The sequence below is a fragment of the Denticeps clupeoides genome, chromosome 4 (genome assembly GCF_900700375.1).
Source record: "Denticeps clupeoides chromosome 4, fDenClu1.1, whole genome shotgun sequence".
NCBI classification, from domain to species: Eukaryota; Metazoa; Chordata; class Actinopteri; order Clupeiformes; family Denticipitidae; genus Denticeps; species Denticeps clupeoides.
The window spans coordinates 12,019,382-12,036,184 of record NC_041710.1 but is presented as its reverse complement, the minus strand read 5'-3'; the positions used below and the strand labels follow the sequence as shown (position 1 = coordinate 12,036,184).

At 41.9% G+C, this 16,803-nt stretch overlaps 1 protein-coding gene across 1 annotated transcript; it reads left to right on the top strand.

The window, feature by feature from the left end:
• The first annotated feature begins 1,031 nt into the window (after positions 1-1,031).
• Positions 1,032-15,440, top strand: acss2l (acyl-CoA synthetase short chain family member 2 like). Its single transcript, XM_028976670.1, has 19 exons — positions 1,032-1,196; positions 1,376-1,577; positions 3,475-3,566; positions 4,768-4,871; positions 5,809-5,881; positions 6,039-6,114; positions 6,639-6,723; positions 6,865-7,002; positions 7,173-7,343; positions 7,446-7,579; positions 8,117-8,249; positions 8,750-8,806; positions 8,983-9,063; positions 10,225-10,333; positions 12,345-12,413; positions 12,781-12,957; positions 13,123-13,197; positions 13,307-13,448; positions 13,555-15,440. The coding sequence occupies exons 1-18, from the start codon at positions 1,058-1,060 to the stop codon at positions 13,432-13,434; spliced, it is 2,043 nt and encodes a 680-aa protein (XP_028832503.1). The 5' UTR covers positions 1,032-1,057; the 3' UTR covers positions 13,435-13,448; positions 13,555-15,440.
• The last annotated feature ends 1,363 nt before the right edge of the window (positions 15,441-16,803 follow it).

The following is a 16,803-nucleotide window of genomic DNA, read 5'->3' as shown; positions in this document are numbered from 1 at the left end:
CGGAAGTACTTTATGAATAAAATGTACAGTAAAATATAGTACAAACACAAATGCAAAAATCTAAATACAATTTCTATAGATGTATACAAAATGTAGCAGCCAGGTAAAGGTTGCTTCTTGGTAAACGTGTAGCGCATGTAATTATTGTTTCAATTGATCACCTTTTAGACCTGTTTATTGTATCTACTGAGAAAGTTGCTTGAGTTGTTGTACAGATCTCTTACTTGAGTTTTAGTTTTAGTTAGTATAGTTTAGTGTGTATATACATGTATATATACAGAAACGGCCAAAAGTTTGGACACTTTCTCATTCAATGTGTTTTCTTTATTTTCATGACCATTTACATTGGTAGATTCTCACTGAAGTCAGCAAAACTATGAATGAACACATGTGGACTTATGTACTTAACAAAAAAAGGTGAAATAACTGAAAACATGTTTTATATTCTAGTTTCTTAAAAAAAAAAGCCACCCTTTATTCTGATTACTGCTTTGCACACTCTTGGCATTCTCTCGATGAGCTTCAAGAGGTCGTCACCTGAAATGTAGTCTGTGTGAAACATGATTTCAATACATGGTGAACTGTGTGCACTGTTGTACTGACAATAAACCAATCTTGAATCTTGAGTAAAAACTGAATTATTTCGGAAAGACATGTCCACGAGATACCGTCAGTCGATGAATAGTGAACCGTGTTCACCAAGCGGGAAACGGGCCCGGCCCCTGGCTTCCTCCCTAGAAACGCGAGTCGGCGGGGCGAACAACCGGGCGCAGCTGAAAGAGTTTTTCTTTTTTTTCTTTTTTTTCCCCCATCCCCCCCTTCCCTCGGGAACGCTCACTGCCCACGGCGAGCTCAGCCTCCCGGCCACCCGTCGGACGCGTGCCCGCCTCGGAACAGCGGCCCACGTCCCGGCCGACCAATGAAAAAGTAGGAGTGCCGAATCCGGCCGTCTGATTGGCTGAGCAGACCGGAGCAACGAGGGCCGGGCTTTACTCGCGTGAGCGACATAAAGTGACCGGCTGCCACATCACGGCGAGGACGCTTGTCTGCGGCAGCCATGGTTGTTTCTGGACCTGACCAGGTAGAGGAGGACCACCCGGTGTTCCATCCGCCACAGGACTTGAAAGTGGACGCGCACGTTCCTGATTTCAGCTCCTACCTTAATCTCTATAGAAAGTCTGTAGATGAGCCAGAAGGTGTGTCTCCTAATATAACATTTCAACGATTTTAGGTTTCTGCATGTAGCTGCTGCTGTGCCAGTTTAATTATTGCGTCACTACTTTGTTCTAAATGTGTCACTCAGTTTACGTGGTGCTGATCACGAAGTTCACTTCGGTGTGTGCTGTCCCTCTGTGATTCTCACAATGCACTGCAGAATTCTGGGGAAATGTGGCAGAAGAGTTTTATTGGAAGAGTCGCCCGTCTGAAGACCGGCCCATCATGCAGTACAACTTTGATGTAACTAAAGGCAACATTTACATCAAGTTCATGGAGGGAGCCAAAACCAATGTATGCTATAATGTCCTGGATCGGAATGTCTTGGAAAGGAGCTTTGGGGACAGAGTGGCATATTACTGGTGAGGCTCTATGGAACACATGAATGTCAGTCTTGCAACAAGTGGTGTGTGTGTGTTAACTGCATAATGTGCAGCAACAAAACCCTGGAAACTACGTTCTGTCTGTCCATAAATCAGACAAACAGTCCAACAAAAGCATGTTCGGTTCTAGATGCCACAGTGCCAAGCTGAGAAATGTTTGAGGATAAATGCATTTTGAAGGAACACAGTCAGTGGTCTTTTACCCTACAGAAGAGTGAAGTAAAATGCATGCCTTCTCACTCCTGCTAAAAGGGGTGTAGATGTTATGCAACCAGATATCCTGGAGACAATGTGGTCCACATATAGCAACCAGAGGACTGCAGACAATTTTATAGAGAAAGAAATACCAAGAGCAAACAATACGTTCTAAAACAACGCTAATGCAGACATATTTTACATACCGTACAATAAATCTGTGATATTTACTTTTACTTTTAAAAAGGGATTGGATATCATGAAGGTCACATTGACAGTGAAACTTTCACTGACCTTCAGCACAATTCTTTTTGCAGTTGTTTGAAAAGGCTCTTGCAAAACATATTCAGTCCTTTATCGTGAAGCACTTTGGTACGACAGTTGATGACAGATGATTGAGCCAAGCGTTTTAATGTGACCTTGTGTGGGCATGTAGCAATTGAATCAGCAATTCCAATGGCCTAATGGAATATAATGAAACCAACTGGTGCCAGAATTCTATCATACACATATATATATGTGTGTGTGTGTGTGTGTGTGTGTGTATATATATATATATATATATTTTATTTTATTTTATTTTTTTAGAACCTTGGCTACCTTGAGACAATAGCTTTGAAATCTCAAATTCACTGTAATTTCACAAGGCCTGCTGCTTCAGTTCTGTCTCTCTTTGGACGTGGGGGGGTAGGAAAGGTTTGGCAGCCAGACCAGGTTCTACTTGCTCCCTGTGCCAAAACCTCTAAGCATGCAAGCTGTGAACAGGCCAGACTTTAGCTGGTTAGATATTAACTCCAGGGACATATAGCTGTATGGAACATCAGACTGGGGCAGACAGAGGCAGGGTTGTTTAGAGTCACATTGTCCATAAACATTCAGGTCTCTTCCAGTAAGTCCTTGGTCTCTTGCCAACCTTGTGACAGAGCATTGGCATTTCTCAAAGCTCTTGATTCCAGTAGTTATAACATCGATGTCCTACGCATGATTTTCACAACAGGGACAATGTAATGAATGGCCACATGCCAGGCATTTACACGTTCTTATCTGTCATTTATCTGGGCATTACATTGAAATAGGCACTGGGAACACCACTGTTCTCAGAACATCTTGTATGACAGGCATTGGTTTATATTTTTACATTGCATGGGGGGGGCACCAAGTTGCACCACCATGATTGAGGGTGCACCAAGTTGTCCGTAGTCAGGCATCACTTGCCAAATCAAATTGTTGACAGACATCCAAGACTAACACTGAGATGAAACAAGGGAACATGTTATCACTTTTCTTGAATGAACAGAACTGTGGTTGAATACACAGCTTTTACTGTGATTTAAACTGTAATTCCAAAAAAAAAAAAGTGAAGTGATTGTCACATGTGATACACGGCAGTACAGCACACGGTGCACACAGTGAAATTTGTCCTCTGCATTTAACCCATCACCCTGAGTGAACAGTGGGCAGCTGTGACAGGCGCCCGGGGAGCAGTGTGTGGGGACGGTGCTTTGCTCAGTGGCACCTTGGCAGATCGGGATTCGAACAAGCAACCTTCTGATTACGGGGCTGCTTCCTTAACTGCAAGGCCACCACTGCCTTATTCCATGCATAAAACCTTTTGAATTTGCTCATGCACTGCAAATGTCAGGTATTTAAATGTATTTGTTCTTTAAACATTTATTCACAGGGAAGGGAACTCGCCAGATCAGCACATGGAGATCACCTACAGCCAGCTGCTGAAGCAGGTGTGCAGATGTGCCAACGCATTCAGGCAAATGGGTACGAGCTTCACAAACCATGATTCCCATTAACATTACTGCACAGAGCTATACTGCACAGATTGCTACATTGTGGTTGTACTATGTCACATACTGTGGGGCAAATGTGCAAGATGTCCCACATAAAAAGGTGAGGAGGTCTGTAATTTTCATAATAGGTACACTTCAACTATGAGACACTGAATGAAAACAAATCCAGGAAATCACATTGTATGATTTTTGTGGCAATGACAGAGTTCAACCTTGTAGGTCTTCACCAGGTTTGCACACACTGCAGCTGGTATTTTGGCCCATTCTTCCATGCAGATCTTCTCAAGAGCTGTGATGTTTTGGGGCTGTCGCTCGGCACAGATTCTCTTTTTCTCCCTGCAAACATGAGTTCTGTTTTGGTCTCATTTGACCACATGACATTCTCCCAATCCTCATCTGGATCATCCAGATGGACTCAAACTTTGGACGGGCCTGGACTGGACATGTGCTGGCTTGAGCGGAGGAACATTTCGCTCGGAATGAGTGCTGCAGGACTTTAATCCATGATGACGTGGTGTGTTACTTTTGATTTGTTAATGTGGCCCCAGCACTCTTTAGATCATTGACCAGTTCCCCGTTTGTGGTTCTGGGCTGTTTCTACACCTTTCTCAAGGTCATTTGTATCCCACAATGTGAGATCTTGCATGGAGCCCCAGGTCGAGGAAGATTTTCACTGAATCCATTTTCTAATAATTGCTCCAACCATTGGTCTCTTCTCACCAAGCTGCTTGCCTATTGTAGATGGGCTCATCCCAGTCTTGTGCAGGTGTATAATCCTGTCCCTGGTGTCTTTAAACAGCTCTCTGGTCTTGGCCATGGTGGAGGTTGGAGTGTGACTTTATGAAGGTGTGGACTGGTGTCCTTTATACAGATAACGAGTTCTGGATTCCTGGATTTCTGTCTCTCACAGTTGTGTAGCTATGTGTACCTATGATGAAAATTAGAGTGTGGTAGTAGCCTAGTGGGTAGCACACTTGCCTGTGAACCGGAAGACCCAGGTTTGAATCCCGCTAACTACAATTGTGTCCCTGAGCAAGACACTTACCCCTAAATTGCTCCGGGGGGGACTGTCCCTGTTGCTCTGGGTAAGGGCGTCTGATAAATGCTGTAGTTATGTTAATAAAATATAGAATGACAATTGCTTTTTTTATTGATGTAATTCTTTGTTTCAGGTGTGAGGAAGGGTGATCGAGTGGCCATATATCTTCCCATGATTCCTGAGTTGGTGTATGCCATGCTGGCCTGTGCACGGATAGGTGCAGTCCACTCTATTGTAGTAAGAATCACAGCACTAACTGTGTGCTATCATTTATATCTCCGGCAAATGAACCATTCCCCTATTTTTGGTAATTTTTTGGTAATTTTTTACTATTCAGTTTTAAAGTCCTGGAAGTTTCCTTGCATTTATGGTTCCTTTGACCCTGTTTTAATCTGTGCATAGGACTGGTTTTACTGTGGCAGGAGGTTTATGTAGAAGATTCAATGTCATCATGACCCTGGCTGTACTGCTACTTGAGTTGCCAGCACCTATTTATTGCCACCTCTACCTCTGTTGCAAAAGAAGGTGCCAAATAAAGATTAGGACCGTGGTTAAAAATACAAGCAGTGATGGTTTCATGTGCCATTTAAGAAGTGACCTTATTCCCTTAAAACAATTGCCAGTATACTATTACTCCAGTACAAGCTGATTACTTTACTTGATGTGTATTTTTGGTTGCATACTCTGTTTTCAAAGGTGCACTTGAAAATGTCCAAAAGATTCACTCCAAAAGTTTTCTTGATAAATGAATCAAGTGCAAGTGTAAAAGTGCAAAACAACCCAAGAAATGAATAAAAAATACAGAATCCACATAAAATTCACAACTAAACCAAGTTTCACACCAACTTAACAGACAAGGACAATGGGAAAACTTGAATACCCAGAAACAAATGTGAGGACAAACGTCAACCAAGACTAGCAAGACAAAACAACAAGAACAGCAAGTGGAAGCCATTTGGAAGACACGTACTTCTAGCCTAACCAGAAATCCAAAGCCAAACATGTTTTCCTCATTTTCCAGATACAGGGTTGCCAAATACAGTATGTTGCATGGCCTATTTATTTTCACGCTACTGCCTTAGCGTTCTCTCATTGGCTCCATTTGCTCCACCAGCTTTTTCTGCCCTCAGTGACTCACATCCCATGCGCTGATAGGCTGCTTTCTGTGTGTCAGTTTGCAGGCTTCTCCTCTGAAGCGCTGTGTGAGCGGATCCTGGATGCCCAGTGCAGCATCCTGGTGACTGCAGGTAACAGTGGTACAGGCTGCACAACAATTCAACATTAGCTGATAGAAACTGATCTTAGTGAATGATGCAGGCCAGTTGACGTTGAGCAATTCAGGAAAAGAAGGATTATGTTTTTCAAATGACCGCTGTCCACTGATACTCCCTCTGTCCCACACAGATGGTGTGTACAGAGGAGAGAAGCTGATAAACTTGAAGCTGATAGCGGATGAGGCACTGGAGCGCTGTCGGGACAGGTATGTGTGAACCGTGTTTACCCAAAGCCCTCTCTAATGAGCCATGAAGCCACTGACTGCCCTTAAGATACCAAGGCAGACAAACACAGCGCTATCTCCTCATATCGACAACCACTCAGAGGTCCCCAGCGGCTGCAGCTCCGGCTGCAGCTCCCGGTTGCCTGGCAACACCAGCCAGTCCCACTTAGCTCCAAAGCCCCATCTGTTTGTCACCATGGCAATGTGTGATGTGCAACATATGTGTATTGGGAATGAGTGAGAACACGTGAGCGCACTGGTCCCGCATTTCTGAACAGCAACTACCAGCTGATGAATCAGACACAGAGTAGGGCATCTATACCCTGCGTCCTATTTAACACTGAGGTGAGTCTTTGCCTTTGCTCAGTCCAGAATATGTCCATATTTATACGTTTATTTATTGTTCATTGGGGTTCACAGTGCAGTCCTGTCAGACACACATTGTAATTTTCTGTGCTCTTGCCTCTCCAATTTCAAGTTTTCTAAGATTTAACTTTCCCTTTCAGGACTCCCTGCTCTGTGCAGAAGTGTGTGGTGGTGAGGCACAACCAGCTGAGAACAAACAGCAGTGAAGCCTCCAAAAAGCTGCAGGTATGATATATATTGTTGAAAGAGAGAGAGAGATGCTGTTAGATAATTCTCGCCATAGGATATGTCGTTTTGACAGCAGCGTTCTTCTGTCTGCTCAAGAATCATGCATATTACCTTACTTTTGTGCTTTTTTTGTCTAAGACTCCTTGGGATGCACAGCATGACATTTGGTGGGATGATGCGCTGGAGGGTATGTGTGATGAGTGTGAGCCAGAATGGATGGACGCTGAAGATCCTCTCTTCATCCTCTTCACCAGTGGCTCTACTGGCAAACCCAAGGCAAGAGGGGCAGACACATGATCTCTTAATACATACAGCCCCTCACTAACATTTTTATAACATGTCTCCAACCAATCCATTACGTTTGCTAATCTAAAATAAGTGCCAGATTTGATCTTTTTGAAATCAATGTTGGAAATGTCACTTTGTAATGCTGCTGCCCTCTGCAGGGAGTGCTGCACACTACAGCTGGGTACATGCTCTACACTGCTCTCACCTTCAAGTACGTCTTTGACCACCACTTTCACGATGTGTACTGGTGCACAGCAGACATTGGCTGGATTACTGGCCACTCCTACATCACTTATGGCCCACTAGCCAATGGGGCGACCAGTGTGTTGGTGAGAATGACTCTCAGTCCATTGAGCTTAATAATAGAATTTTAACAAATTGGCAAAGATTTTAAACTTTTTTCGCTATTCATGTACACATGACTTCTGTAGTTTGAGGGAATTCCAGTCTACCCACATGTTGGCCGGTTTTGGGAAATCATTGAGAAGTACAGAGTGACCAAGTTCTACACAGCACCCACAGCCATTAGACTGCTGATGAAGTACGGGAAGAAGCCTCTGCAAAAGTGAGTGCACCTCTCTTGCTGAATGCAACAGCCGCTGTGACTGGCTAACACACCATTCGAAACAAAAAGGCTCATCTATTGTATATAAGGCTCATCTATTATATATATACAATCCCAATAACACACCCAACAGGCTAATCAAAACTCTGTATAATCCAAATTAGAAATATTTTTCATTAAATTCCACAAGGAGATGAAAAACAAAAACCGACAACTGATGTATATTTAAAAGTTCGAAATGAATATAAAATAAAAGTTCGAAATGAATCACTTTATTCTTGTAATGCGTGTATGTGGGAAGAAATAGGGGTTGGGGGGTCCTTGTCCTTGGGGGGTCCATGCAGGGGGTTTCAGGGAAAGAAGGTGGGGAATCAGTGTTCTATTGCATAATGATACTGACACAAGCTCCATCTGCTGGCCTTTTAGATAACATTAAAAAGCTTCAGATTAAGTAAGAAAAAAACTCCACATGAAAGAGACATTATTAAGAGCCATTAGGTGATTTCAAATGCTGACTTTGTTTCCTCATTCTGACAGATATGACCTCTCAAGCCTGCAAATCCTTGGAACAGTTGGAGAGCCAATCAACCCTGAGGCATGGATTTGGTACCATGAAACTGTGGGTCAGGGGAGATGCCCTGTAGTGGACACTTTCTGGCAGACGGAAACGGTAACAGACGCATCCCCTACATATATCCCTTACAAATATGTGATTATGGACAGGCCACGGGGTGGCACCACAGTTAGCCATGTGGCTTCACACCTCCAAGGCTGTGAGTTGGGATTACAGACCTTATGAGTGCTGTTTTCATGGTCTTCCCATGTTGGCACAGGTTTCCTCTGGGTTCCCCAGTTTCCCCCCACTGTCATTTGGCATGCACACTAAGTTAATTGTCTGCAGGTGTGAGTGTATGAGTGAATGGTGTGTTTGTTGCACCCTGTTGCCTGCCCTGGGTGAGTCCCCACCCTACGCCCTGTGTCCAGGAATGAATTTAAAGGCCATAACGCTGTGCTTGGCCTGACTGAAATCAGTTCCGTCTCCAGTTACGTAGCCATGACCCTGAGTAGGACTAAGTGGGTGTGGAAATAGAGTGAGTGATTAAGGAGATCAAACTTTGAATCCTATGTCTGAAAAACTGAAATTCATGTCCATAAATTGTATCTTTACAGGGTGGCCATGTTCTCACTCCACTACCTGCTGCTACTCCTTTGAAGCCTGGTTCAGCAGTGAGATATATTCTATCTTATCTATTTTTTTCTAATCTATTCTATTCTAGTGTGGTTGTTTTAATCTATTCTATGTGTGAGTTCCAGTCTTGCAGGTATGTATAGATCAACACTGAACCTTTACTGTATGTGTGTGTGTGTGTGTGTGTGTGTGTGTGTGTGTCTGTGTGATACAGACCCTGCCATTCTTTGGTGTGCAGCCGACCATCCTGAATGAACATGGTGAAGAATTGGAGGGGGAAGCAGAGGGCTACCTGGTGAGAGATGACCCTCACATTTACATGCCACTCTGCCACTTTAACCTCTGGAAAAAAAACTTTCTGTGTGGCTTATCACCACACTCCTGGGGAGCAATGATACATGGCTTTTTGTATAAAAATTGACAAAGTAAAAAAAAAAAAAAAGTGTAGTTCCTGGGACGTTATACTGTCTTAAGAGGTTCCTTAAGGGAGAAGCGTCGTTGCATATCAACCCAATGTTATGGTGAGAATCCAATGCAAGAAACATTCCCTTCTTTGCACATTCATGAATGTTTTGTTCACTATTGTCATAGTGAGTGATTGATAAGAAAGTGATCAGCATAAATCTTCAGGACTGTTGAAAACTTAGTGAAAACTTAAAGTGGCGGAGAGAATTCAAAAGTGTGAAATGCTGACATCACAGTAAGAGTCTCTCATTCTTTGGAAAGACTCAAATTGTAAACTTTTTTTGTTGTTTGTTACATACCCTCGCATGTGCTATTTCATAGTCCTGTGCCTTCAGTTTGTTCTACAATGTAAAAATAATAAAAGACCCATAAATGAGTAGGTGGGTCCAAACTTTTGACCGGTAGTGTTTATTCTATGACAATTATATTTCTGTCGTAATGGGAGAATTATTCCTGGATAATGCCACCGTGTATATAACTGGGTGGTTGATGTGTATGATTATCCTGTATTTTATATGACCAAGTGAACACCTGTGATCTTAGACAGCATCTTCTCCGACATCATCAAAACCCAGTGAAGGAATATCTTTTGAAAGAACAATGCTACAAAAGAAGGAGGTGTGGTAGTAGTAGCCTAGTGGGTAACACACTCGCCAATGAACCAGAAGACCCAGGTTCAAATCCTGCTTACAACCATTGTGTCCCTGAGCAAGACACTTAACCCTAAGTTGCTCCAGTGGGACTGTCCCCTGTAACTACTGATTGTAAGTCGCTATGGATAAGGGCGTCTGATAAATGGCGTAAATGTAAATGTAAGAAGGACAATTGTGCTCATGGCTCAACACCTTACAGAGAGGTTTTATCAGTTTTTTAGTGTGTCACCTCTCTGTACTAACGGTTTGGTTTTGAAATGTGTTGCCCCTTCAATCCCATCATCTCACTTTCACAGAGACTAAAAAGGGAACAGAAAATATGTTTTTTCTTTACTCAGGTTTTTAGGAGTCCTTGGCCGGGGATCATGAGAAATGTGTATGGGAATCAGGAGCGCTTTGAAACCACCTACTTCAAAAAATTTCCTGGGTTCTACGTAACTGGAGACGGTAGGGTGAGAATTGATTTCATTTGATTTCAATCAGGCCAAACACAGGGTTAAAGGTCCCCTATTATGAATTTGCTTTTATATAGGTCTACTTCCGAAATTCAGACGTGGTACAGAATTGAAAGTGAAGTGATTGTCATTGTGATGAAACCTCTGCTTTTAACTAGAGGTGGGCATAGATTAATTTTCTTAATCTATACTAATCTATATTAATCTCGATTACTCTATATTAAAATGGCTCATTTGAATTCTGCCGAAGGCATTCAGAATATGTGTGCTACCCAAATAATGACTAAAAGTAAGTCTTTGAGAACGGGTTTCTCAAGCCAGGTGGCGCATTAGACCAGGGGCTCATCTCCTGTTTCCAAAATGCATCACAAACTGCTTGAGAAAGCTGTTCTACTATGATAATTGGTGATGAAAATAAATTATGTTCAATAATATGTACTTGTGTTTACCAACTGTTTATTCAGTTAAATAGCTGCATCCATGTTACCACGTCATGTTTGATGTGGTAATTTCACAGTTCGAAGACTCGTTCTCACCCCCTACAGTGCAATTCGGCTAGGTATACATCCGCGCTAAAATATCAAGGTGAAAGTCATCATAGTGTAGCGGTTCTTCTTCTGCATTGTGTAACTTTTCGATTTCGTTTCTTGAACCACAAATGATGAGCTGACATCCAAAAGATTTTCTGTGCAAAGTGTATTCTGTACAAAAAGCAAGGTCGCGTCAGAACATCGCGTCACACATCGCGTCTTTCTGCACCTCTCTCTACAATATACAGTATTAAAAGAACAAAAAATATTCACAAAATAACACACATGCAAAATATTCCTAATATGTACATAAATTAAAATGAAAGAAATAACTTTTTGCACACAAACCCCACGCACCTCTCACAGCTCACGCCATGTGTCCAAGAGACCTGAACCGGGTCTCAAAAACAAAATAAAAGTCTTTAGAAAATAAGAAAATAAAAGACACAAGAAAGAAGAAATTTACTTATAAATCTAGTGTAACCATTTAACAATAGCTTGCGTAGTATAGACCCAGCTCCCAACCCAACTCTGGGAATAGATTAACAGCTTTTTTTTTTTTATCGCCCGATAAGAGTCTCACGTTAACGTAGCACGTTAACGCCGATAACGGCCCACCACTACTTTTAACCCATCACCCTTGGTGAGCAGTGGGCAGCCCAGGGAGCAGTGTGTGGGGATGGTGCTTTGCTCAGTGGGACCTCAGTGGCACCTTGGCAGATTGGGATTCGAACCCACAACCTTCTGATTATGGGGCCACATCCTTAACCACTAGGCCACCACTGCCTAGCTGTTACAGCCACTTTGATCCAGTCCCACAATGAGATTTCCCAGGACGTGCCATTTTGGTGTCTGTAGCTTTAAGAAGAGCGGCCTGTACAAGTGGAAATTACATCATCAACACCATTCACCAACCACAATGTTTGTGTCGTGTTGGTCATGTTGCCGTTTTTATTTAAATTTAAATTTTCACATCCAATCACAGAGCAACTGCAATGTTTTGCATATCTAGAAGCCATGACGCTCAGATAACAAATCAGAATGGCCAAAGCACTTTTTATACATCGCCATTTCTCACAACTGCAGGACCATAGACAGTCTAGGGGAAGTCGTATTAATGTTCAATAATCTCACAAAGAGAAATTGTCATAATAGGGGACCTTTAATTCAACTGCAATATTGATATTTCTGTGCTGTTATTTGAAAACTGCCTCATTTGATGAGCAAATCGTGCTACGCACATATCATATTCCCCAAAAACACACCGCTTTGATTTTTTAATCATGTTAATATCAAACCTTCATCCATGAAACTCACAGGCTTTAAAAGCTGTCAGAACTGACCTTGGGCATCTGATATGTCTGGTGCTCTGCTACTTAATTTAGCTGTGCTTTAATGAGGGCAGCCAGACCGTTTATAGATGTTGTGCTGTTCTTGGCCGCTGTGCTGAGCCAATCTTGCTACCTCCTTCAGGTTGTCGGCGCGATAAGGATGGATATTATTGGATCACTGGACGGATAGATGACATGCTAAATGTTTCTGGTAAGATCTTCTGCTGGACCCTCAGACTCGGGTCTCCCTCTAGTGGCAGTGGTTCCACAGTTGCAGCACCGTGCTGCTATTTTTACGTCTCAAGGGCAGACAAGGCGTATACATGCATGGTCAGATGCAAACTGTTTCTAGGAACCAGTGTTCATGCCGAATTACTATGTTTACTAATGGCTTATGTAATGAGCTCTGCTGTCCACCGTGCTGACATTTTGTGGCACTAGTACACTAGTACTAGTTACCTTGCTCATTACCATGCAATTGACAGTAAATAGACAGGCAGGCAACACCCATACCCACATTTTTCAGCACACATTGCTCCTAATGGGTTGCTACATAACAGTCATTCTGCCTCCTTAAGGTCACCTGCTGAGTACTGCAGAGATAGAGGCTGCACTGACAGAACACCCAGCGGTTGCTGAGGCAGCAGTTGTCAGTCGACCACACGTGGTAAAGGGGGAGTGTCTGTACTGCTTTGTCACGCTCAAGGACTGCAGGGAGTTTACGCACGCAGTGTTGGACGAGCTCAAGAAACAAGGTTAGGACCACAAACACAGATAAAGGACACACACACACACACACACATAAGTGAGTGTGTTATACACTAGGCTACTGCCACCGTCAGATACATGAAGCATGTTATGAATTTTACATTTAGATTTGACTGCATGCTATGGTACAATATGTGTGTGTATCTGTTCAGTGAGGGAGAAAATTGGGCCAATTGCCACCCCAGACTTCATTCAGAATGCACCAGGACTTCCCAAAACACGCTCTGGTTAGTGCTTTGGCTTTTTACCATGTTGCAGACAGCACTAGAGATAAATATAAGCATGAATGTTGTGAATGTCGAATTAAGACATAGTGGTATTTCCCCTCTGCTGCAGGTAAAATCATGCGCCGTATTCTCAGACAGATCGCACGCAATGAAAAGGACCTGGGTGACCTTTCGACCTTAGCTGACCCTAAGGTCGTTGAGATTCTGTTTAGCCAGAGGTGTGAAGCCGCAGCCTGAGTGGATGGAGCCAGGTCTGTTTTCCCATTGGTTTAGACCAATTCAATCCCCACTTCCTCTTACCCACCCTTGAATGGATGCTGTTGGCCTGACAGGTTTTCTTATTAATTTTGATGGCAGGTGACCTGCAGATGGATGACTGGCCAGAAGGGGGTGGGGTGGCTCTCAACTGAGTTCCTCTTTCTAAGGAAAAGGAACATGGATTATTTCTTTTAATCTGTGGGAAATCTATGACTAATCAATAACCCAGCCCCAGGTGCTCAGTTGTAATGAATTTGCTCTGAGAGGATGGAGCAGATCTTCTAATTTTGCTGGGATAAACGTCAGAGCTGGTTTGATTTTGGTGTAGTCCACCCTGTTACTTATGGCACTGTGCTCTGCTGTACAGCACTGTTGGGTTGAAGTCTGTTTCTGATATGGCAAGTATGTTAACCTTATGCAATAGAATCTGTGGTGTACAATCATTTTTAGTATTTTGCTTAGTAATTTTACTACAACATATTTTTGTATGTTGTATGTCAAAATAAAGTGCATTTATATAAGAGCTTGGTTTTTATGTTGATTTTTAAAGCAAAGTTTACATTGATAATAGCATGGCTTAATGTGAAGTTTTACAGTGTGTGTGTAAAACACTGATCAACCACATCAGCCATCAGTTGCAGATCCTTTATTCCTATAAGTCGTGAGGTAGTGTCTTCATTTAGACTGATGCATGATTGGAATAATTTCTGGAGAATCTGGAGGCAACAGCAAGTCAACACATCAAACTGTACATCAGGCCATTCTTCATAAACCTACATCAGATTGGTGTATGCATAAACACAAACACTGTTATATATGAACATCACATAAATTCAATAAAACGTCTCAGACTAAATAGCGTCAGGGGAACTTCATAACCCTTCTATAACACCCATTCAATGTTAGTTAGTTATTAATAACTTAATAGTTATTAAGTTTCTTTCTTTGGTGCTGATTGCTGAGGACAAATGCATGAAGGAACACACCCTGGATGCAGCACTGTGATGTGCATTGCCACCAATTTCACATTGGGTGCTGGTCCTGATCACACACAGATGATGGCTATTAGGCTCAGCCAATCAGGACCCCATACAAGTGAACATGCATAAAAATGCCTCTGTCTTGAGTTGTTTCTTACTTGTGCCAGAGAAGGGAGTGGTGTTTGTTTTTTTGGCCATATTTTGTGTTTAAACTTTTCATTTATTAAACACGATTTGCTTCACTATATTGAGCATCTGTGCCTCTCTCACCTCCCACTATGGCATTACAGACAGTCCTGAAATGTTTAATAAATGAACACAATAAACTAGATGATGATGTCTGGTGCTGTTACCATGACAACCATGTAAAACACCATCATAGTGAATTTTCCTCTCAGACGATGACCCTGGTTTCCATGGGGATTAAGCATCATTTCCTCCTGACAGACAGCCACAAGATATTTTTAAGTATGGTTTTTATATTGAATGAACAAATTAAAATTTTATGACAAATGCAATCAGTTTCAGATGAACACTAAACTAGACCAGTTAAATCAAACACAGGTTACAAGGGACCTGCAAGTATGACATTCTCCATTTCACCATCAGCCTAGAGGACATCCGACTCAGATGCTGTCAGCAGAACTTAACCTCAGTGCTCAGGGTAAACTGTCCCCCAAATTCAGAAGTCAGGGAAATCTGACTCCACATTATCCAATTAAACATTGTCTTAAAAAATGCAAACTTAGTCACATCTGAAAGAAAATGGATTATGCTTCTCAATAGGATTTGTGTGTGTGTGGGTTTGTAAATGTGATTTATTTCTGGAGGTAAGTTAAAAGAACAGAGAGAGAAATTGGGGTCAGCCTTCATGTTCTGAAGAGGTCTTATTCATCTCTGAGGAATTTTTGATAGTGCACTTCTGACCACTTAAAATTCACCCTGTTAAGAATTCAAACCAACAGGACTATGTAATTGGCTTTTTAAAACAGATTTATTCATTTATTTAATGGGATTATGTTGTTTTTCAAATAGTCACAGACTGAATATATAAAGCAGCTGTGTATATTTTATAAAATTAAAAAAAGGTAGATGAAAAAGATCATGTTTTATTCTGATTGTTTGTAATATTCTGAAATTGTTTTTCTTTGCACATTATATCTAACAAATAATTTTTTTACATTTTGCATTATTTAATTCTTGACAACATCTTTTCATAATGTTATATCAGTATTTTAGATTGTTATTTTGCAATGTTATGATGATTTCATGTGATGTTTCTGATTGTAATTGTGATTCTGCACCAGCCCCATACGGCCCCAGATCCAGACACTGACCAATGATATCAGTTTAAGCCCTCATCAGCCGTTTAGTTTTTATTGTTTTATTGTTAAGTTTCTTATAAACAGAAAAGGTGTACGTGATGAATAAATTAATAAAATGAATTATTATTTTTATTGCCTTTGGTTATAATTGAAATGTCACCTGTGTTTGCATTTTGTCATCACATCTGCTGGCAAACACAAGCCATCTGATGGTGACTCTGCTTTGATTTTAGGCTCTTGACTAACATAAGGGAAAGAGACACCCTGCTGCGAACAAAGGTTTAGTTCATGGCTTTGACACAATGCCACTGTCTGTGGCTGAACAAAACTGTCTTTACAGAAGAAAAACGGAAAATTTCGAGTCATCAGGGCACTACCACCAGATTTCTTCACAGTGGTGTTAGAATCCTCATAGTGTTTTTAGCCACATCAGACTTAACTGACCATTCATTTTCTTTTCTGAGCAGATGGAGTGCAGTGTGATCCGTCTATTGAGAGAAAACACAGACCTGGCATTTTTGGGGGAGGGGTGGGGTTGTAGGAGGGGGTGCAGCACACTGTCTTTGGCTCTGTGGAGAGGAATCAGGGCTTTTTCTGGGTGTTGGCATGACAACATTCAACTTTTCGGTCGCGTTAGTGCTGCTGTATTGTGCCGCTCAGTGGAAGGGAGCCGCTCAGACGGTCTTTGCATACAGCTGTATTTTTAACACTGGCCTGGGTTTGTGTGTGACTTTCAAAAAATTGTCGGCGTTACAGGCTTTTGTTTCACTGCACAAAAGCCCTTTCAGAAGAATGCATCCGTTAAAGCCGTGGCTTCACAAATGTCTCCAATTAAGATGACGGGAAACCTCATTAAGATGCGATGATGCTGCTTCCACCTTAAAATACACAGATAAATCCAGTCTGACTTAATTCAATTGCAAATATATGAACACAACAATACGAACAACACACAAGTTGTTCAAACCTAAAAGAAACAATGCACAGAAGACACTCCTACAAAATCACTGAGGAAACCAAAGAAGGAATCAGTCACGCTCGGG